At 41.2% G+C, this 23,602-nt stretch overlaps 1 protein-coding gene across 1 annotated transcript in view; it reads right to left on the bottom strand.

Annotated features, from left to right (window-relative positions):
• The window catches only part of dock1 (dedicator of cytokinesis 1), a 204,220-nt gene that overhangs the window by 14,060 nt on the left and 166,558 nt on the right, over positions 1 to 23,602 (bottom strand). Inside the window, exons 38-46 of the mRNA XM_073489321.1 lie at positions 22,028 to 22,147; positions 20,651 to 20,740; positions 19,903 to 20,007; positions 13,616 to 13,757; positions 12,592 to 12,673; positions 10,402 to 10,486; positions 7,632 to 7,718; positions 5,488 to 5,664; positions 3,372 to 3,455 (exon numbers count right to left, since the gene is read on the bottom strand). Of these exons, the coding sequence (XP_073345422.1) occupies positions 3,372 to 3,455; positions 5,488 to 5,664; positions 7,632 to 7,718; positions 10,402 to 10,486; positions 12,592 to 12,673; positions 13,616 to 13,757; positions 19,903 to 20,007; positions 20,651 to 20,740; positions 22,028 to 22,147 (972 nt within the window). The remainder of the gene's footprint in view (positions 1 to 3,371; positions 3,456 to 5,487; positions 5,665 to 7,631; positions 7,719 to 10,401; positions 10,487 to 12,591; positions 12,674 to 13,615; positions 13,758 to 19,902; positions 20,008 to 20,650; positions 20,741 to 22,027; positions 22,148 to 23,602) is intronic.

Here is a 23,602-nt window from a genome sequence, read left to right as displayed (position 1 = left end):
TTCCAGTTGCTCATTTCCTCTCTAATTACCAGACGAGGACAATGGGTATTTCAGAATAACAGTGCACACTGGCTCATCTCGAACCGTTTAGTTTGCTCACTGGAGCGGGCTCGCCTTCATTTGTCTCATTTAGACGGATTCAAGACGCGAGATAAACAAGCGTGCCGGCTCTTGCACGGAGAGACAGACGATGCCATTTCAAATCAGCAGCTCCGTCCTCGTCCATCTCTCGAAAAGTTCCCTGTGTGTGTTTGGCGTGGGCTCTGCGAACATGTTTCTCTCTGACATGTCACTGTGATGATCGACTTCAATCGTGTCTTTTTCGTGCTCGCCATGATTTCAAAAGACTTCGTTAGCATGATGTGAAGGTCATTTTAAACCCGACACAGCTGCCAAGATATTGCAACTCGCTTATCTCGCACTGGTATGACTAGGGTGTTCAACAGAGCTCCTGCTAATTAGTGCTGTGGATTGTGGGTGGAGGATCATTTCAAAATTGCAGTGTGATTTCTAACACTCTTTTAGTCCGGGCTGAAGCAACACAAAGCTTTGAAACAAAGGTAGTCTTACAAATATTATTGTTCTGTGCCTTTGCTCTGAGGTGGATTTAAAAATAACTGATAGGTGTTAAAGGTAAAAATCTAGCTTGCGTACTCCCAACCTTGTCACACTTTGCATTTGTGATATTCACGTCTTTCCAGGAGTAATGAAGTAGTGACACGTTTATTTTTAGGTTACCCTCACATCAGTCAGATATCCTACATTTCCTAACGTTCACACAAACTCAATGTGGAAAAATTAGAGTAACGACTAATAATGGAAAATAGTAATTACAAAACAGTGTTACTTCTAAGGCAAGATAACTGTAGGCAGCATGACATCAAGCTTGAAGAGAAAATGAGAACATGGGGGCATATTCCTGTGTAAAGCATCGCCCCTTATAAAGACAAAAAGGTTTCACAAACACAAAAGAGCCAAACTTTTCAGATTCGGAGGAGTTCTACCGGAGAAGCAGAGCACAAAGTTGACCTATTTTACAACAACGGCGAGAGGAACAACCGCTGCAAGTTCAATTAACTTCCCCTTTTTCCTTGCAACTAGCGATAGGAAGCAGCCGGAGAAACTTCTTGTATCTGTGCTCAATTCCTGGGTGAACCATAAGGCAGGAAACCATGACATTTCCAAGTATTAAAGTGACCCTCAGTTCAGAGTTGCAGAGTTATAAAAAGAAGCAAACCTACAGTGCAGCTTTCTGAATCTGTGAAAAAGGAGGAAGTTTGTTATTCCCCTGGAAAACAAAGATAGCCAGGAGTTTATAGATCAAAGATGAGCCACAAATGAGCTAAAGATCTGCACGTGTTGTGATGTATTCCGACGATGTGTGTGTGCATTTCTCGTCTGCAGCGTGTGCACTTCCTTCAGGCTCAGTGAGGGTGCAAAGCTCGCAAAACCGCCAATGCTGATCTCTCGCTGTCTCTTCACGCAGCGGAGCGTCCTCCCCAACTTCAGAATGTTTGCTTCAGCACTCTTCCTCGCTATTATCTCCACTGAACTCTTTAACACACTTCTCTCCCTGCTCACTTTACTTACTGTCATTGGACACTCTTAGCAGTGCACTCAAAGGTTCTTCAAATGATTTTATGTTTATAGCTGTAACCTTTTAGTGACTTTTTTTTGTTGTTGTCGCAGCAGCAGCAGTTTAGAAAGGTGACAACATTTCAGATATGAATGCTTGAGTATACAGAACAGAACAAGCATCCTTGTGCATTTGAACTCGCCACTGTGTCTTGAAGGACGTTGAGATGTCAACACTGCCCAGTGTCTACAGGGTCATTTTCAAGTGGCGCATGTTTCCCAAACCATAGTAGGAAACATAAGAAGCCGCTACGTTGCAAACACTCAAAGGCAAGGTGAATAGCCCAGCTAATTCATGCAAATTAAGGAAGCTTAATTATACTGGAAGGCCAAGTAGCATGAATGCACATTTTGTACATTTGTCTCATGCTCCTAGATACTATCTAATGATACTAAGTGTCTCTGGCTGCCTGTAGGCTATGCTTTAATGGGAAACATACAGTATATATATGTAAATATGATGAAATGTCATCTAAAGTAAACAAGCATGTCATTTGTGATAAGCAGGTCAGAGACAAAACAACAGTGTTAGGGGGTAAGAGTTAGAGTGGTAACAGTAATAATCTTCTATCACGGTTTATGTAATTTTATGTCACAGTACCAGTATATATCATAATACAGTAATTGTTCTGCAAATTTAATAAAGGAAATGGTTTAAAGGGGCTCTGTGGAACTTCTGTCTTCCATTAGTTTAAGTTGGAGGACTCCATTTCTGAACTAATGCTGCTGACAAGGCAAGGTTTGCATTTGTATAGAACAATTCAGACACAAGGCAACTCAAACTGCTTTACAGGTGCATAAAATTACATTAATTTTACGGACGGAGCATTCGAGAAGGTGCATTAAGTCACATCCACATTACCACTGTCGTGGTAAGTCCTTCAAAAAGTAATTCACAGTCTAGCAGCGTTATAAAACGTAAAGAAATCATCCACAGGCTTGTATAGGCAACCAAGAGAGACAGGGGTGGTCTCATTTTTCACATTATGTTACCATCCGCTCACATATGGCCAATAAAAAAGATGAATATATGTATATTTCTATAAATTGTTATGAAAATAACCATACCATACAGTACTTCAACACTCTTTGATTGTTTTCTTCTTTTACTTGGAACTTCCCTTAAAGCAAACACAACTGCTTGACATGAGACAACACTTCAGTTAAAGCTAGGGTTGTTCGAGAAGCATTTTTTGTAATATTTGTCGAAAATTTCTTAACATCCTGACAGCAATCAATAGGCCTGAATGAAGAAGGTGGGCTTTTTTAGTTGAATTCTTTCAAAATTTCTTTCTTTTGCTTGTTCTTGCTGTTTTTTTTACAGTCTTACCAACCCCATCTTTAAAACAAAAGACTGAAAACTTTCGAAATGGAAGCTTAAGGGTCCAAATAAGAACAATAATTTCAAATATTACGTGTTTTAAGGTCAACAGGTATAAACCCCGTCCTGATTGCACTTCACGTTACCTTGCTAGGCAGCCGTATTCACGAGAGAATCACAGGAGAATTGCAAGATCACTTCAGAAACCAGCCCTGATTTGCGCATAGCCCGCTCCAAATATATCGCAGATACACTAGGGAATACACTCCTCACATAGTGGAAACCTTGTATGTGATGTTGTCAAATCTCTACCAGTGGAAAAGATTTCTACATTCGCACACCACATCGCCAAACCCTATACAGTATGATACTTCAGCACAATCTTATCCATATGCATTCTGAACTTCAGTCTCACCTGCCAGGCAATCAGATCCTTCAGTTTCTCTATCTTCTCAAGGTCCTCTGGGTGTTCCTGCATGTACTTATCATTGAAGAAGGCCTAGAAAAGAAGGAGAAGAGATACTGGGTAAGTACGCTGGGTTGAAGAGACGGTGTAAATCCGGGGGAAGACAGAAGGAACGATCTGAAATGTGGAGAAGTTTGTGATGTATAAAAATGAGAAACTGGGAGGAAAAAAAAATGACTAGTCAAAGGGAAAAGCATTGGGAGGGGCTGTAAGGATGAGAAAATGTAGTCAAGACATCCACCACCTGCACTTTTGCACCGAGATGAAGGAGCGACCTGAGGGCGAAGAATTCACATCGCTCCTCCTCTGACTCACACTGCATCGTTTCACAAGACCAATATGAATCTATTCCAGGTCATGATACATGCTGGGAAACCAACCCTATCTTTTTTTTTCATCACCAACACACAAGATAAAAGGAGTTTCCCTTTCCACACGAGTTGCTGTAGTGTTACGGTGAATAGAGTGTGCAGATCACAAACCATTGAGAAAATTAGAAATGAGATGAAATAGCGGCCACTAGGAAGATTGAGTTGAACCTTTCACAAAAGAAAAAAAGGGCCAGGTCACATCAAACAAAAACAGATGAATGATATCCATGATGGTGAGATGCAAACAATATGTGAAAGAGAAGACACATATGTAGTGATACAAATATTAAAGTTGGCAGCACAAGGACTTGAATTACGTGTGAGATTCTGATGGGATGTCACACCATGAAATCAAACATGAGAAAATATACATCCCACAAGTGCTGATACCACTGTCATGTCTGTATGCTAGGTATTAGCTTTTTGCTTATGAGAGAAGCAGGCTAGCTGATTCCCCCTGCTTCCAGTATTTCGGCTAAGCTATGCTAATGCTGACCGTCTTCTGACTCTAGCTCCATATTTAGTGGACGAACGGGAGTACTGATCTTCTCATCTAGCTTGGACAAAAAAAAAAATGCATTTCCTAAAATGTCAAACTATTCCTTTGAGCAGTGGTGGAAGAAGTATTCAAATCATTTACTTGAGTAAAAGTATCCGTACAACAAAGGAAAGAACTATTATCAGCTGCATGGCTGCTTCCGCTTTCACTCTCATTATTCACGAGTGAGAAGAAAAGTGAGGTAAAGTAAAAGATCTTTTTCTGTGCACGCAAAAGGTTCATTTCCTTTGCCAAGATAATCCATCTACCTGACAGGTGTGGCATATCAATATATTTATCAAACAGCATGATGATGACTCAGGTGTGCCTTCGGCTGGTTACAATAAAAGGGCACTCTAGATTGTGCACTGTTATCTAGAAGAAAAGAAAAAAGACAGCTATTTCTTAGGAGTAGAACTATGGACTTCACATTACTAGGGCTACATGGGGGCCCTCTAAAGGCCGATCAAATAAATCTGAGGGGTCATGAGATCATTAATGGAAGAGAAAAGAAGAAAGCTTTGATACTAACTCTGTATTTTTTGTGTTTCTTTTTCTCTAATCTTTTTGTTGAGCTATTGGAAAATGTGACCTCTTTGAGGCTTCGACAGTTATTTCAATTTGGAAGACAAGCGAATGAAGTAAAGAAAATGTTTATTACAGCAGATGATGTGATAATTGAGTCTTGTCAGAAAGTCTTTGGTGCTTTGACTCTGGAGGGAGATTTTGTAATTGGAGGGCGTCTGCCCTGAGAGGCAGCAAGTAGAAAAAAACCCCATGGAGTCCAGACACTGGTGACGGTGGCTGATGACTACCTCTGAGACTGGAAGGCTGATGAGATGATGAAGCTGGTGAATCTGCGTAGACTGGATGGTGATGGGGAGGTTTTATTTAAAATCTTAGTTCTAGTTTGGGATCTCAGAGCTTCTGGAAATTTAAAACAGGTCTGCATCTACTTCAGTTGTTTAGGAGAATGCTTCAACCCTGTTTTCCTGTGAAGGCTGCGAAACTTCACCCGACCTTCCATTTGCATGGGGGTGAGGACATAATGACTGCATTTTCATATTTAGAGAACTTATCCTTGAAGGCTTCTGTTAAAGTAAAGTGAAGCTAAAAAGAAGTGAATAAATCCAGAGCTTTTTTTCATGTTGCCTACCTTCTCATAGTTGGTAAATCCTCCCATGACAGCTGGGTCCACAATCCCATTCAGCAGCATGGAGAGGGGGTTGATGGGCAGGTTGGGATCGTTGAGATGCCTCTGCACCATGCTGCTGATCTTCTCATTGGTCAGCTGCATCGTTTCCATGGCATTCTCCAGTGGACTGATCTCCTCCTGTGCAGCACAGGAAGTGAGGGTGTCATCAGATATTCTCAGCGCTTCCTCGCCTGTTTCAGTATTTACTCTACACACATACATCACGACCGTCTCTGTAATTCCAACAATCAAGCGGAAACATTTTGTGCTCAGTGACGAGGGATACGTTATTAGAGGACGGGCTTAGAAAACCCTCAACTTCACACATAAATCATGTAGGATAGAGAAGCAATGAATCATTTTCCACCGCGCCCATACATGAACCTGCAACTGTCAGATGAAGATGGATAGTGCGTTGGTGTACAGGAATTTCAATTCCCATGTCAACAAAACATGATTGGCAATCCTGAGAAAAGGTGAATAAAAAACTTGGAAATGCTGTCATTAATTTCACTTCCATGTGAGAGCAAATTCTAACTCAGCCCGTGCAGCTCCACGTGTGGGCAATCTCATTACTTTGGATGAAAAAAAACAAAACAATTCCTCCTCCATCTCCCAGCTTGCTCGTACGAATTTAGAAGAAACATGAGTGGATTGGTGGGTAAATGTCAGATTTAGACCCGGGGCCAAAAAAATAAAGATGTTGTGCCAGGGAGACAAATCTGCAATCTGTGCCGGTATGTCTCAGGCCAGCTTGGTAAAAAGCATTGTCAGATGGACGGCTTTAGCTGGGTGAATCTCAGCCCAGTCATTAAGCTTTAAATAGAGAGTTTGACCTCAGGGACCTGGCCTCTTCCCGGCTCATCTGGAGGGCAAGCTGCTCCTGACAGTATGTTCCAACCCAGCCTGAAGGAAGAGGCCTCCGCTTTGAATTAGTGTGGCAATGGAGAGTAACACTTCACTTCATGGACTCAGGGAGTTTAGTGCGAGATCAAACCTTTGTAGTGAAATGATTGTGCTACGGATGTAGTCACCAGAAGGACCTTTATAGTGATCATGTGATGATATTACAATGGCTATTAATGCAAAGTCAGTAGGCTGAAATACACACCAAAGCTGTTCTGGATGTAATTTTTAAGATTTAAGCTTCTATGCAGGCTTTCGAGTGAAGTATTGAATGTCTGGTGTTATATTTTCCTTAATGATACAACCAAACCAAACTGGAGATTTCTTCGACAGTTGTTCTGCATCATTCCAATGTTGATTTAGAAATTGAAAGTCAACATTATGAATGAAGCTTCGAAGCTTAACACCCTGAGTAAACCTCAACATCTGAGGAGAGGGAGAGAAGGTGCCTCTTTCTAAAGCTTTCACCAGCAGCACAGACATGAAAGTGACTAATCAAAGCGACAAATAAGGAGTAATTGATTGCGGGATACTTACCCAGGCTAATTACGCTAAGTAGTGCATTTGTTTTGGGACAAACTAATGACATGTTAAAAGGATGAGACAGGTGTTTTAGATTTAAGTGATACTGTAACCTGCTCCTGTGCTCCAACTTATATTACTTTATTCATTGCTCCACACAACCTCCTCCAACAAAAAAACACATCTGAGCCTGGAATGGGGACACCGGACCCGCTTTTTAATTAGTCAAAACAACAGAGCTCCAACACTGAAATTTTAATGTGGTTTCAGAGGGACGGAGGGGAGATGTGCTCTTTCCGAGCGCTACAGTAAACACTACAGTCAGTTTGGTGCAGTCGGACCAGCCTCTCATCAACCGGGATTCAATACAGCAATCCAGGTAATTCTATTACAGGAAAATCAACAGTGAGTGAGTTCTGAACTCTCCTCCTAGTTGTATTTGTGCTGTGTAGCTATTTTCAGTGGAAACGGGCTTTAAGGAGTGCTTGGTGAATCAATGTGGGCCCTCTGGCAGAGAGAGAACGTGCCCTGCCGTTAGTCTGGGGACTGGCACGCCTGCGTCCACGCGGCTGTCTATACAGCTAAAGTGGACAAATCATATCGATTGCCTCTGAGCAAGGCTGCAGATCCTTATCTGATTAGGAGGCCTGCCGAGTGCACAGGCCCCTCATACTCACTGTGGAGACTGACTTGACTTCAAACCAGCGCAGGATGCCAGGAAGTTTGTAGGCTGTCGCGTATGTGGTCCTTTCAATCCACATGTTCTGTTGAGAGAATGGCAAAGAGGCGAAATTAGAAAAGCCCAACTCCTGCGACAAAGGAATTCAACTGACATGACAAGGCAGTGTAAACACAGAGATGTGCTGTTTTAGTGCCAAACCACACTGAAACAAGGGAATGCACAATATGAAGTTTTTTTCAGCCAAAACTGACAATCACCTGCTTCTCATACCCGGTACTGTTAAGATAACCAATAATTTTACATTCTTGTATTTAAACCTGTTGTGCGTGCACACCTCAAGGTAAGAAAGGCTAAGATGTAGTGAACAAAGGTGGATGATTTAATATTCCTCTAGCTCTAATATGATTTAATAAGAGTTAAATCAGGACCCTTGAACAACATGTACTGCCTTCTCAGTCTCCTTCTTCTTGGTGGATCACTAACCAACTGTAAAGGTGCATACCGCTACATATCACTGCCAGGCCACATGTCATGCGTAAGTGACACATGTGTTTGGTGGAACATCTTGCTTTTCATTTTGGTGCCCATGTAAACGGTTTAAAGCAACCACACAGCCCACGTGAGCAGCAGGTCTCACGTGAGGCTGAAGTGGACCGTCATCTATAGATTCTGAGTCTTGTCTTTTTTTTCTGCATCACGTGCCCCTTTATGCAAAAATAGTCCTCATATCAATGTCATACCAGCGTTTCAATGTCTGTATCTACAGAATATGTCACAGATATGAAAAAAATAAACACAACAGGTGAAGGGCATCATTTTCCAAGTGCGCTCTCTTTTTCTTTCTCTCGCAACAAGGTAAAGGAAAATCACGTCTTCGTCTTTATCTATTATTCTCAAAGGCAAACGCATACATGCAAGCCTTAACTGTCACATGCAGCTCAGGTAGGATATGTGTCCCGGCCGTCAGAGTCTGTAGATGCTGTGCTTGTTAAATCCATGAAAGCTATTTGGCTTTGTGTTATCCCTGATAATTATCCGACTATAATGTCACTAATACCAATAAATAAATAAGAATTTCCCCATATGGGGCCTATTTTGCATCTCTATTTAAGACCATCTCTGCATGAATGAGAGTAAGATGATGTGAAGGTTGTTCAATCAGAGCCCACTGAAGGTGAGCTGGCAGGAAGGAGGTGTCCTAACTTTAATAAGATGAAGTCTCCTCCAAGACGTCATGGAGCTCAAATAATGACTTTAAATCTTAAGGGGAAAAACATACAACACAGGAGATGATTTCCCATGCAACAGGGTTTCAAGATGTATCCTTGTTTATTCGTGTGTGGAAGGAAAAAAACAATCTGAGCAATTAAAGTAACGACAATCAGATTTAGAGCGTACTTACTACTCACGCTACAGCGATGGAAATTACAAAGGTGTGTGTATACCCAACATGTTTAATAGGTTTGACAGATACAGTATGTCTAGCAATACATATCCATCACCGCCCTGTCAGGTCGGAGGAGAAACCAGTCTGTCACATTACTGAGCGAGTCTGAGATGAGTTAAATACATCAACCTGCTCTGCTGGAGTGATGCCACAGTAAACACAGATAGGAAATCGTGAATGGGTTTAATTTGTCGCCCTTGTCATTTTAAGCGTGGATATTAAGTGTGCACAAAACATTATTCATGAGAAAGATGGTAATAGTTGCACTGGGCACCAGATCTGGATCACTGTCAACAATTTCATTTTGCCAGCATCTTCTGGTGGGCACCTTAAAAATAAAATAAAATCCTCTGTATCCCTCTTCCGTGGTTTTTAAATCTTCTGCCTATGTAAATGAGAGTTCTGCTATGAGATTCATTTCTTCTACTGGCAAAAAACTAGAAATATGTGTGGAACATAAACCTTGAACAATAATCCAGCAGAATCCCATAATACATTACAAAATAGCGACGGCGGTACCGAGGCAAACGAGGAAACCTGATCAAAACAGACGAAAATGAAAAGCTTTTCTCAGCTTTACTCCGTCTGCTGAATCTCAGCATCAGAGAAGACTAACAAACAAATGTGATCATTATTCTGCCTGTTGTAATTTACCCTCCTCACTACATTATCTTGCAAATGAGCATTTTTTTACCCAGTTTGTGGAGCTGAATCATTTGTTCCAAGAGAAAAAAGAAATCCTTGTTATCTAAAAAATGTTTACCAATCCTCGCTATCGTAAAACTCAGAAACTTTACCAAAGCAAGATTGCAAGCAACACTTTCTAAAACTCACTGTTGGACCATTTAAAATGCAAACGTTCATGCCTTGTAGAAGCTCAAATGTTCTACATTATAGTTCAGTACTATGCAGCCTTTGTATTATTTTTAGAGACAAAACTATCTTAATTATTTTTTCATTTTCAAGAGCATGAAAATTAAAGTGGCACTTTGTAGTTCTGGAGAAGAAATTCACACTCAGAATTTTAATATTTGCAATGTTAATGAGGTGATAATACAAACTCAAAAATATTTATTTTTTCCATTACTGAATAATCAAGCTGTTCTCAGAGGAAAAATAAGGTCCCCAGAATCTAGAAAGGTGGCAGGGTCCGCCAAATCTAAACACAGTAAAACAGTATGAAATTGTGTTGTCATTTAAGGTCAGTTTGTTTATTAAGTCATGAAAACGAAGAGAGTTTGATTTCTTCCCCAAAACCACACAGTGCACCTTTAAAATGCTCACGAGGAATAGGAGGAAAAAAAGAGACAGTAATTACCGCAAACTCGTTGTCGGGGTCCTTCTCTCCCTTCCTCACCGGCTTGGAATACTGGAATTTATGGACTTCATTGACAGTGTAGAAGCTGTGGAGGAAGAAAATCAGCACCTGAGTAAATTAAAAGTGTTCTGGGAGGTCTACAGCTTGATCCAGAGGTTGATTGCTTTGCTTCAGGTCAAACACAGGACAGCCCCACCTCCAGGCTGTGGCATTTAGCATGTTGGTTTTGAATAGCTGCCTGAGGCTCGGCCTCATCTACATGGTAAATAAATTAATTTATGGGTCACACGCGTCCCAGGCAGCCCCCCTGAAGTGAAAGTACGGCATGTCAGACATGTAGAGAAGCTGCAGCATACGTTGCTAGCAGAGATGAACTTTGTCAAGTCAGGTTAATGGACTTTTCACACCAGGAAAACGATGGTGTTACATGGTGGCTGTGGGAGCAGCTGTCTGGGCACATACATCCTGCCCCACATAGATGATCTTTTTACATCTTCCTAGCTATCTCTCTTGCAGACAGAAAATCCTTTTCTCTCTTTCCGAGGGAAATGAACACAGATCTATTATCCTCATACAGCATATTGCACTTCCCATTCCTAAACCAACGCCATATGGTTCCAAGAGCATGCTTTGCCTTTATTAGCAAACAATTATGAATAAAATATGAAAGGGATCAGCGCTGTTCCAAAACCGCTGCTCTTTTATGTTTGTCACAGCAGAGTGTGTGTGCAAATAGGGCGCTTCAACTTTCGGATTGTTTCAACTTAGGGACTGTTAATGTTTTGGTCATGAATGGACCGCTTTTGTGACACCACCAGGCCTGGTGGAAACACCAGGCCTAGTTTTCCACAAGGTCAGATTTCAGTGACCTAAAACGCTGTGTACGTCAGGCCAAAATGTACAGAAAAAGGTATGTTTTAACAAATACCCATGTACCTGTGAACAGGTCCTCGAACTGCACGGATACATTAAGCTCAGGTCTTACTGGTACCTGAGTCGTTAACATCGTACCGACAATCCGATGTGCTTGGTCACAAAGGGCAATGCGGTGTTTAATGAACATGATGAGACCCATTCCCAAATTAGCTGAGAAAGCGAGGCATTAACCTAAAAAAACCTGCCTCTGAGCTTGTGATCTAATAAACAGATTAATAAAGCAGCTTTAAATCAGCTGCGCTACCCCAATTAAGCCTTTTACATGTCATTAGCTCGCGGGCGGGTGATGATGCAGTGGCATGGTCTGGACAAAGCAAGGTCAGAGGAGGGGTGTGTGCGTGCCGCCTGCTGCTTGTGACCCCTCTGGCTCAAACAGCTCAGTCTCATTGCTATGCACTGATGATCTTTTGCACGGAATGAGAGAATAAATGAGAGAAAGGGACAGAGTGAAAGAGAGAGAACCTGGGAAAAAAATGGTAGGAACTGGAGACAGAAACAGAGAGGACAGAGTTGGCAGAAGAAGAGAGACGGACAGACAGTTGGTGCAGAACAATCCTCAAACCCTCTCTAAACACGGCTGTCTAATCTAGGCTATTAACAGAGTTGCATATTCCAATCAGACACAGTTTGCAAACAAGCAAACAGGCTGCTGCTGGGGGGATGTGACCACTGGTGCACACTTGCGATAAGATCAGTGCGCAGGTATATTTGCCTAAAGGTTTTCCAAGTAAATGTCTTCTTTTAATTACGTCCATTGATGCGGTGGGTGGCATATCAAAGTGAATTTGCACAGCTGAGTGATGCGGTGGGGTGATGGCGGGCGTACAGATCAGGCAAACATGTGGGAGCGGAGGGGCCCAGCGTGTTTGCCGTGGGCCCCAGCAGGCGACACAATGGTATTAATGATGTCAGAGAAACAATGTTGTACTTGGCACAGTGACTAATACCAGATGGCTGGTGCAGGTTTAATATCCACAAGAACGACAAGAAGGTCAACCGCCGTTTGTTCTGCACAGACACACATTTACATCAAGGTTTAATCCACCGCGGCGGTCCTCGACATGTCACACTCTTACAAAAAAAAAATGCTAATGGACTTTTGCATGTCAGCAGGCACTCTCCAAAGTGTTCTTGAGTGACTGGGGGGGAGAAAATTGGGCACCCTGGATTGAAATGCATTCTGTGTGACTTTGGTAACACACTCTGTAATTGTGAAGAAATGAGTGTGGGTGGAGCGGGGATATCTTTTCTTACCTCAATATTTGTTCAGAGACGGGTTTGTTCTGGAACTTGGCAGGAAGGTCTAGGATGGGTTTCACCGTGAAACACTGGATGTCTTCAGCGGGAACGTCAAGGAAATAAATGAAACTGCTGAACTCAAACGAATGAAATAATATTGACATATAATGTAGCATTATTGTTGAATTCACATTAAATGAAAGAAAACTGAAAATACAAACTCTATTCCACCAAATTCTATTACAAAACCAATGATTTTAAGCAAATACAAATAAATAAGTTTTGTTTTATACATGTGAAGCATTTTATCTTATTAGATACATTAAAAGGCAGTTAATGGAATTTGATTACTTTATTTGTAATTTCACATATGATGAGTGATACACATTTGTACTGAAGAAATAGATCACTAATTATATTAACATTAAAGGTGCAGTTTGTAAGAATTGTCTACCTGTTGAATTTATATACAGTATAAAACATATAGGGGGCAGCATATCACTGGAGTAACTCCTAACTGTAGCTGCCATTAGCTAATTATATCAGTGAGCCGTGTTGGTCCGCGCTGGGAGCTTGGAGCAGCAGGGAAGTGTTGGTGTTAACACTGCCAGCACAAGAGCTTTGGACTGGGATGGTCCAGGGCTAGCTGGTTAGCATGCTTCAGTCGATGTGTCTGCCCTCAACGCAGATGTCAAAACGTCTGTTATTCACATTCTGTTGATAATTTTAGGTCATTTTTGAATGTTTTCGACTAAAATTCTTACATTTTGCACCTTTAATACCCCTTAAAAAATATCTCTCAGCCCTACAATTCACTTTGTGGAGCATAAAAAAACATATTTCCTCTCATTTTGTGAACTGGTAGCATTTAACCCCTAACCTTCTAACCCTATCACCATGACCCTAGCCCCAACCAAAGTGAGAGAAACTATAAAAAAACAACCTTGTGAAATTTGAACAATTACTCATACAAAAATGATTAAAATTATCTTCAGCCACAGTCTTGAAACACTCTTGAAATGAATTGTACTGAGGATACATTGTCCAGAGGAGCACTTTGTGTCCTCGCTGGGCGGCGTAGTCGTCTTCATCTTCTCTGCGTTGGGAAACTGTGTGAGAAGGCGTGCTTCGAAATCCTCCCTGCGCTCATACTCTTTCCCACGGTAGATGAACATTTTATTCTGAAGGATGATAAAGAAAACAGTGACACATGATCATGCAGGTAGGTGCATTATGTGGACATAAGGGACAAGGTCTCCATTTTATGAATATGGCAGAATTGACGAAGACAAAACTGAACTATTAAGAGAAAGTTACATGGATGAGAGCGGCTTTGATTTGTAAATCCACTTGGCCTGGTGCTGTGACTGAGTTAAAAGACATTATCATAATCTCCATATTAAAAACATGGAAATGAAGGTGACACAAAGTTCCTGGCACCAAGTCAGTGATGAGTCAATCCCAGCTGAGTTCAGAGTGGGCTTGCCTCAGCAGGACTTCTGTTTTAGCCAAATGGCAGACTGCAAATGGCCAGGACCACTTTGCCGGGGGGCTCTTTCACAAAAGGCGATGAAAGTGATGAAGTTCTATTCAAACTACTGCAATGGTCCACATGTAAGGATGAGGATGGGCCCTCTTCTCAGCATCTTCACATCTTACACCTCGGTCACTCCAACTGACTTTTAAAGTACTGTTCATGTCACACAACTTTCTATCTTGTAATCAGGAATCTTGAATTCATTGTGGGGGTCCCACCTTTCAAATCTTTTACCGGGCTAATCCCAGACGAGTTTGTCTGATCTCCAAGCTAAATATGTGATGAAAACACACGCGAAACAAATGGTTAAAGTTGTTAGTGTGTTCATTTGCAGCAATAAGACAGGGAAGAAAAATAAAAGAATATGGCAGAAAGAAAGGATTGGGATATATGGGCAGCAAGGATTATCTGTTCTGCAGAGAGAGATGGAGGTAAATTAATATTGTTGCAAAGAAAACATATAGCTGTACGATTGTATTTTGGTTTAGCAATGACGAGGATAAATACTGAAAATCTTTTCTGAAAGAAACTTTATTATTGTGCCCCTCCGTAAAAACAGATGTATGATAAGACTAGGTTCAGAGCTACTGCAGATAACAGCAGCGGATTGTCTGCTCTCATTGAAGCTTGTTTCACGGCTCCCTGATACAACCAGATATTGAGCCTGCTTGATATCGTTAGGTTTTCTGCGAAGGCAGCTCTCGACGAGCTCTCGAATCGGGTCTTTGAACAGTTCACACATGGCAATCATCGCTTACAGACGCATTGCGGATTTGCCTCTGATCTTGGGCTTTTGTCAGCCATCTCCAATAACTGTTGGCAAGTGGAATAAGGGCTACAATCCTGCCTGAAACTCAGGCATTAGCGGCTTGATCTCTTCTGGAAACCATCAGTTTGCCCTCATTGTATGAATTTCCAGCTCCATTCATTAGCTTAATGTGCACATCAAACTATAAGCACAGCTTGAATGTCAGCATCTTATGGGGAGAATAGCCTGGTCATTTTTGCATTGCCTAATTTCTTTCATCCACCATCATTGCACAACAGCTCACACACAGCACGCCTTACACTCATGCACAACACACATCTCAATACCCCAATTAATTAAAGAAACTGCAGCCATGAAATATGCCTGGGGCCATTTTCAAATTTGCTTTGACAGATAAGTTGACAAAAGCACATTGATTTCCAGTGTCATCCCTTCCAACCGCAGGAGTATCCACTAAATCTGCCCGACAATACACCGCTGCAATTTTTCGGACGGTGAACAAGTGCGAGATTTGCTTCACATATTTTCACTAAATCATTCTAATCTGACTGAGGACATTTAATCTTTTTCCATCACTGCACATTGTATGCCTATTCATAAGAGGACAGCCCCATTATGTTTTTGAGCATTCTGGTCGTGTATACAGTAATCTCAGTGTCACGATTCTCATTTTCATTACTCTCAAACCTGCACTGGCTAGTCCCAGCAAAGAAAATTATTGTCATCGAGACAATACCTCATGCTAAAATGGTCTTTTCTTTCTTTGCTGGAGGGTAAAAAGACAATTTCATACTGTGACGAGACAAAGCAGCAACAGTTCTTATAGTTGCAATATTATCAATTTCAAATGAAACACATGTGGTCAGGCTTTAAGCTCCACTGACATGCTTGTCGCAAAACTGGAAGATTTGTAACATATGGGGGAAAGGACAACAGGAAAACCAGTGAGATATCAATGTGTCACCCTCTTGGCAGAGTTAGTTTCCCAGAGAGACTGTAAAAAACTGCAAAATCAGATAAGAGACTGATAAAAAAAGGTCATATTGTTTTATTCCCAAAACAAAAAAATACGTTCTGTGAGAAGAGTGCACAGAGTGCTCCTAAAAATGTATGAGCGAGTAACGTTCCTTCATCTCCCAGAGTGTGCTCAGGGGTCCGTCTGAGAAACATTTTGAATGATAGAGCATGACAGCTCATATCCGTGTCTCAGAATGTGGGGTGTTAGGATACATATTTCAAATGAACTTACACACACCCTCAACTGCTCTTTAAGATGAGTGCTCACAGGAAGCTAAATACAGGGATTAAGTAAAGTTTGGGAGTCATAGGAGGAGAAGGGAGGGGAGGAAAAATATGCCGTCCGGATGTAAAGTGAGAGAAACAACTGTACAGGTAATAATACCTCTGATGTGTGTGTGAGCAAACACAGATAATAGATGCTTCAAAGCTTCTTGACAAGGTTTTGTGACATTCAAGGATGAAATAATGACTTAAGATAAGTATTCTGTGCCTTTAAGGGTCAGTACCAAACAATGGATTTTTACAAAGAACTACGCGACAAAGAAGATAAGTGGATCAATGGTTTAGTTGCACTTGCAGATATAAACAAATGTTGTGATCTAGAGCTTCTTACAATTAGCAAGTACCCTAGTGTCTAACCACATTAACAACTAATAAATCATAAGCAGCTGAATTAAGCACTCTTGCATAAAATCGATTCTTGAGGGGGGTGGGCCCAAAATGCCTTTATCTGAGTATCGATTTTCTCATATAATTGACTTTTCCCTGAGGACACTGCGATGCTGCAACACAAACAGCAACGTGGGGTGTGAAACAAAACCCCCTCCAAACTATATTTATCTTATTAAGTCACTGGACTTGAATGCTTCCCTTTGTACTCACACAGGAATCTTTCAAAAATATTTATGAAATATATCAAGAGGGTGTACAAAATCAGAGGCGTTAAAGCGGGACGATGTAAAAGCGAGATGACTCACTATCGGGAGAAAATGTTTTTGCATGTGTTTGGCTGTGAGTGTTTGGCAGTGAGGTTGCAAATGTCAAAAATGCGAAAGGCAGTGTTTGGTTTGTTGGTTGGTTGGTTGGTTTCATGGTTCCCGCAGAAAAATGCTAGTGCAAGATGGCAGGAACTGCTTCTGTAAATGTAAAAAACTCATTGTAAGGTAACAAAAAAGACTAATTCTTATTTTCAGGCGATAACACACTGATGAAAAAAATATTTCTGCCCATAGATCCTCCTAAATCCCCTAAAATCATACACACTGCATCTTTAATTAACTTATAAACTCTGCCGGAAAATAATTAGGGAAAAACTGGGGGATAATTAAAGCTAATGTTTTATTGGCCTGAATATTCAAAACCAGCTTGTATGCTACCTTTAATCTCATGTAGCATAAGGAAAGACATGGTTTTAAAAGACAAAACAATAAATGAGTAAATAAGAGCAGCTGCAAGGAACTTTCTGGAGTCCCCTGTGAACAAAGGCTGTAATGTGTCCACCCACTCGTGTCGTAAAGATCTTGATCTGGCAAGTTTTTGTTTTGAAAGCAAGTGAAACAGAAACGCAACATATTTTTATGACATTTTGCTCTTTTAAACTCAGATGTTTGCAGGATGCATAGTGATAAGTTACTGTACTGTATCTATTTGTGGCTGTGTAAGATTAATAACAGTAATATGGTGATGGTAAATCAAAGTAAACTTGATTTTAGCAGCTCATACACTTAGACTCATCTACATGTAAACCTACAGCTAACAGATTTGGTTGCCCCGTAAAAGTAATTTTCTAGCTATCTTCACTGCAAAGTGCTAATTATCCGACCTGGTGGGGAGCAAAGATTAACAATATAGAAAAAGCCCATATAGAAATCTTCTTGCTGATGGTCTTGTTTGCTTATGTAGGTCATAAAGAGGCATCAGTATTGAATTGAGACTGTGTCATAACCAGTTTTAAACTTCCTGTAGTACATTTAAGTGCAGACTTCTTTTCATAAAGGCAACCTTGCATTCACTTGCCCTAGGTATTTCATGAAAGGTCAAACTGCCTCCAAACGAATAAAAAGGAGAGTAAAAAACAGAACTTGATGCTGTCCTCAAAGGCTGTTTAAATAGCCATTTAGATTAGGCTAGTGCAGCTTGCGCTGTCTGTAATAGAGTTTCTGCCCTGACAGATGAAAGGGGTTAGGAGGGGCACATAGAGATCAGAGAGACCCTTGTGAAATAGCTGTTCCTCATAAAAGAGCTAAAATGGTGTGATCAGGGATCACTGTTCTTGAATCTCGACTTTCACATCATCATCTTCTTCAGTAAGGACGTTTAGGCCATTTACAGTGTTGCCTGTGTGATAAAAATGGCTTTAATTTGTCCTCGACAGGAAAGCAACACCTTCAGTAGCTATTCAGATGACAGCCTGAAAACAGCTGTAATGAGGAAAGTATTAAAAGCAAACAAGTCGTCCTTCATCAGCACTGTTCATTTCCTTCAGACGGACAAATTCCTGCTTCAGTTTAATTTTCTGTTCAAATAAAAGTTGATATGTGGACAGAACAGGACACCCTTCACAGGCAGCGAGCACCTCAGACACAAAATGAGGCCGGTGAGGAGATATCAAATGGCTGTTAAACACATACTGAATTTGTGATAGTCTGTCATCAGATTGGCCCAAGGCCAGCCAGGACATTTAGAGGGGAAGTACAGATCAGTTCAGGTTTAGCTGCCAAGAATATTTGGTGTTGATTCAGTTTCATCCAGTGTTCATCATGAGCAATGGCCAACTAATCATGTAGAAAAGTGTAAATCTACTGTGACATTATCCATTTGCATCGCTATGGTTTTTTGGAGCCAGACGTGACGATATTTGGACCAGAGAGTGGAGCCTCTATCCTGACTGAAAACCGAACACACCATGGTAGCGTCTTATAAATCAGATGGTAGGGTAAAGCATATCCTGCTTTATTGTCTATTTGTCTCTAAATGGGACCATAATGTATAAAATGAAAATCATGCTGTATTGAAAAAGACGTGAAACTAACGATTGAGACCATAAACTCATTAAGAAACTAATTACTGCGGTAATTAAATCAAGTGAGAAGTAGGGCCGTTTTCTCATAAACTTACATACAATCTGACTTACTTTTGAAACCAGTGGAGTTGCCCCATGCTGGTTGGTAGAAAGAATGCAGGTTTAAGGCACTTAAGCTTTGTCCTTGTTTTATGCAGTCAGTGGTTAGAAGTCGGGACAGTTTCCACTGTGTCCTGCCACCACTTGCAAGAACATTCTGAGTAAAGTTCCAACTATCTAACAAGTGCGCCTGAATGATTTGGGACTATAACCCATGACTCAGCAGCCAGCAAAAGCAATTCACAATGTACCATATCACCTTCTTTCACTCTATTGGTATTGGTAGCACTGTGTTCTTGTGCTTACTGTGTGGAGGAAAAAAAGGTGTTTGTTGGAATTAAATGCAGTGTTAGCAGTGTGATCAGCCTTTGGACATGGATGGATTTTGGGGGGAGAATGATACAGTATGAGCTAAATACGGGCAGATTGAAGACACATGGAAAGGAGTGCAGCTAAAGGAGCTGTGAGAGGTGGACCATGAATGAGAGAGGAGAAGGCTAGTAAGAGAGATGGAGATTGCGCATAATTCACAACTCTCTGCCTTTTTCCGAGACCCACTTTCCCACACTGACAGGCCTCTATCCAGCACTTTATTTTGGGTACACTCTATAACCCACACATGGAACAGCTGCTATGATTCACAGTTTGTTTCCTGCCAGTGAGTGACTAAGTAAGTGAAAGACAGACCAGGTGGGATGTTGAACAAGTGAGTCCCGCCAGAACAACCAAAACCGGTGGGAGTGAGGCGCGTGAACACATATGTATTGACGGCTGAGGCTGAGAACTAAGCGAACGCTGGTAAACATATTGATCATCTGTTTTGACATGTGGCTCGTCCACGCTGTGTTGCGGGGGATGCATGTTGATGCAAGTACTTACACGTAGGAAGGAGGGGAACCCCATGCCGTAATAGCCCACGGCAAAGTAGTCTGGTTTGGGCCGGATGACCTTCACTATGTTCTCGTAGAACTGGGCTTGCTTCCGCTGTTTGGAGACATTTACACATTAACACATTTTCTTTTGTACGATCCTCACTGGTTATTTTATTTGCGACATGTTTTGTGTTATCTTTTATGCTAATGCTGCTTATCAGGGCCAGAACATGAAAGTGGCTTTATTCTCTCCTGTTTACAGGTCCCATATTGCAGAAAGTGAGATTGCCATGCCTTTTTTGACCAGAAAGCAGGTTCAGGAGCTTTATAAATACTGTGAAAGTATCAAAACGCTCAATACATGGAGAAATGCATTTATAAATCCTGCCTTCAAACGAGGGACAAGGTTGTGATGCCACAACTATACAGTCACCACCTTCAGCCACGTCCCCAGCATGGCCATCTTTAAAAAGAAAAAAAGATACGAAAAAATACAGTGGTCGGTGCCTGCTCGGGCCTGTGAGAGCCCACCAATCAGAGCAGACTGGGCTTTTTGGGAAGGGAGCCTTAAAGAGACTAGGCACTACACAGAGGCAACTGAAATTTTACACCCAAAATGAAAATATCAGTCTAAAAATGAGAAAATATGGGACCTTTAAACAAATAAATAAGTACACTTCAGTCTTATACTGAATATACTGAAAAGGCTCAATTTATGACATTAAAGTACAACGCACAAACATATTGTTACTCACCAAGGATGCGCTAAGCTGCTCAAAGTCAAACATTTCATTCTCGTACTGTTCAGCCAGTTCCTTCCCCAAAATGATTGCCTCCTCCCACATCTATTGGGACAAAAACAGAGACAATTAGTGAATTAATGAATTTTCAAGATCCTAGCTGAGATAAAGCATTCCTTTGCCAGCCAGCTGAATTTCACAAATTATCTCCCTGGCGATGATATTCAATACAAGACTTTTTCTAAATAAATAAATGAGATTTCTTCTTGTTATATCATTATTCTTTTGTTTTGTTCTTCAGTCTAAAACACTAGAACTTAAGATGTGTCCTCCTGGAGAAACAAATTCATCGTAGTGATGCATTTTCCCCCCTCGAGACTCATTCAGCGCAGTGGAGTGGGTGTCACACAGACAGGAGCCACTTGAACATGTTGAAAGGCTTCTAAGTGGCTTCCTGACAAACTACATTGGGCTGAATTGATCTGGGCAAGGCTGGACGAGGACCAAGTCCAGACTGCTACTCAGATCAGCTTGCCATCAGTAAGAACGGTGCTGGCAACACCATCTGGGAATGCTTTCTGGATGACTTCGACGGCACTCTTAGATAGTGTGCTCAGTTGATACCCTCCTCACTGGAGTGTTGATGTGTTCTTACAGCCACTGTAACACTTCCTGATCACTCTGCTGTGTTTGTGTGTGCATGTTTAGCCAAGGCTATTTCAATTTGTCGTCTCCCTGGCCATATCATACTGAGTGACAGTTGGCTGGAGAACCAAGAGTGGCAGCTTCACCCGACACTGATGACACATGGACAGCCATGGGACATCATCTCTGAGAAGCTCTGGCTTCAGTCCTGTAGACCCTTTCCAGGCTTAGTTTACAGGCAAAAAAAAATACATTTTTCTCTTCTGGGATAAAATCTGAAGAGTGTAGAATAGCACAGTAACCAGGTCCTACGCAACTGGAACATTTTCTCAAAATCAGAAGCACATATGAGCCTGCTCTTCACGTCACAATGGAGTGGAATCATTTCGGAGATAGCATTCAAGGATGTCACTGAAGTGGTGTAAAAGAAAAAGAAAAAGGATAGTGGAGGAGCGGGAAATAAGGTTTTGTGGGAGGTAGGAGGAAAACACAAAGGAGCCACATTAATGCTTGTGTGGTCTGATATGTGCCGTCGTCCATATGAGCCTCAGCTAAAAGAAGGGGATTATATACAATCCGCGTACTGTAGGAATATAAAATTAACATTCTTCTTCAAGACCTGCCAAAAGAGGTATTTAACAGAGAAGACAGCTTCTAAAAATAGCACCCTCAGAGTCCAGGATTTATCATGATTATGACCAATCTCCCACGTGTGCATGCCAGAATGTGTGCATGTGTGTCTCTTACCTTGCCCTTGTCGAAGTAATTGATAATCTGTTGGTAGAGCTGGTCCTTAAGCTGTCCTTGAGTGGTGGCCTGGTAGCCGTCTCTCTGGGTCAGGTGGGCTGCACACGGCTCGTCTGACCACTGCAGAGGAGAAGTTAGCATTGGGGGGGTCAACGATGTGCAATACAGTACAGAGCAAAAGGGGAACAGGTGACAAGAAATCAATCACTGAGTTATAGCCAATGCAAATGGGGTGAGATTGATGTGTAATTCTTTTTAAAGCTGCCCTGCACTCTGACAGGGCAAGATGGAAACTGGAGACATGGGCAATGAAACCGGCGTCGATACATATTGAATGGGTTCAGAGAGAGCATCAGTGCAATGCATAGCTTGCTGGCTAATGCTGCATTCACATGTATTCAGGCAGACGGCAATAGGCAGGTGGACAATGCGATGGCAAGACAGCCACATTTCTGTGGTGATGTATTGTTCACAATACTTTTTTTTTTTAAAAATTACTGGTGATGTTTTGAGAAGGGTCAACATTGCCTCCTTTTTATTTATAAGGTGTTGCTGGGTCATTTTTATTGTTTTTATTGCTGTATGTCATTCTTGCCAGACATTTTTGTAAGTTAATTGATTTTATTAGACTTGCTTATGTGCACAACACTTGAGTCCAAGACAAATTTCCCTACGGGGACAATAGATCGTATGGTATCGTATCTTTTCGTATCATTTATTTATTGTGGTTATTAGCCTATTTGCATCAGTCTGTATGTATGAATGTGAATTCAGGGCACTGCTGTAAAAGAGTAATGGTTGATGATGATGTTGATAATATCATTATTTTGGTTGTGCCTGCAGCTAGAAAAATGCAGCTTTCTCATAATAATATATCGCAAACTCAAAATTAAAGTTAAATTTCCCCTAAACCCAAAATTCCATCCAAAACCTGAGAGCATTCATTCTTTCATTTACTTGCAACTGAAAAAACACAATTATTAGCTTCTCATTGTCCAGATCACTAGAGATGCACCAATTGATCGGCCAGTGACCAGAATCATTCAATTAACAGCCTGATCGGCCACGACCAATGACTGTGTCAGTGTCAGATATATCTCATTCTGTGCCGGTCAATTTCACAAACATTTACACAGACAACATTTTCACACACAGTTTTGGAGAACATGTAAGAGTTATTAAATAGCTGATGTTGATGTTTATTTTTAACATCCATTGAAGAAAAGTTAAAAAAATGTGTGTGCATGCTGTCAATTTTAGTTTTTAGAAAGAAAGAAAATGGTCCACTAAAATTATATCCAGTTTGCCGTTTACAGTCTGCCTGAATCTATGTGAATGCAGCATAATGATTCCTCTTACAGTGTTTAGCACAAGCACCTAAAATGTCCTGTAGAGTTAGCCCACTGGAAGCCAGTCTGGTGAAGTGGAGCTTGGGGAAGCAGAGTGAAGCATCACTTATGTTCGTGTTCACAAAAAAACATCAGATACAATTGAGTCACGCAGCAGTGAAATCTTATTCACTACACTTTCTGCTTGATTTTTTAAATCAATGGTAGTAAAAGGGAGAAAAAGAAA

Source organism: Pagrus major, chromosome 20, assembly GCF_040436345.1.
Source record: "Pagrus major chromosome 20, Pma_NU_1.0".
Classification (NCBI taxonomy): domain Eukaryota; kingdom Metazoa; phylum Chordata; class Actinopteri; order Spariformes; family Sparidae; genus Pagrus; species Pagrus major.
Note: the sequence above shows the minus strand (reverse complement) of the source record. Positions and strands in the feature narration are given on the sequence as shown.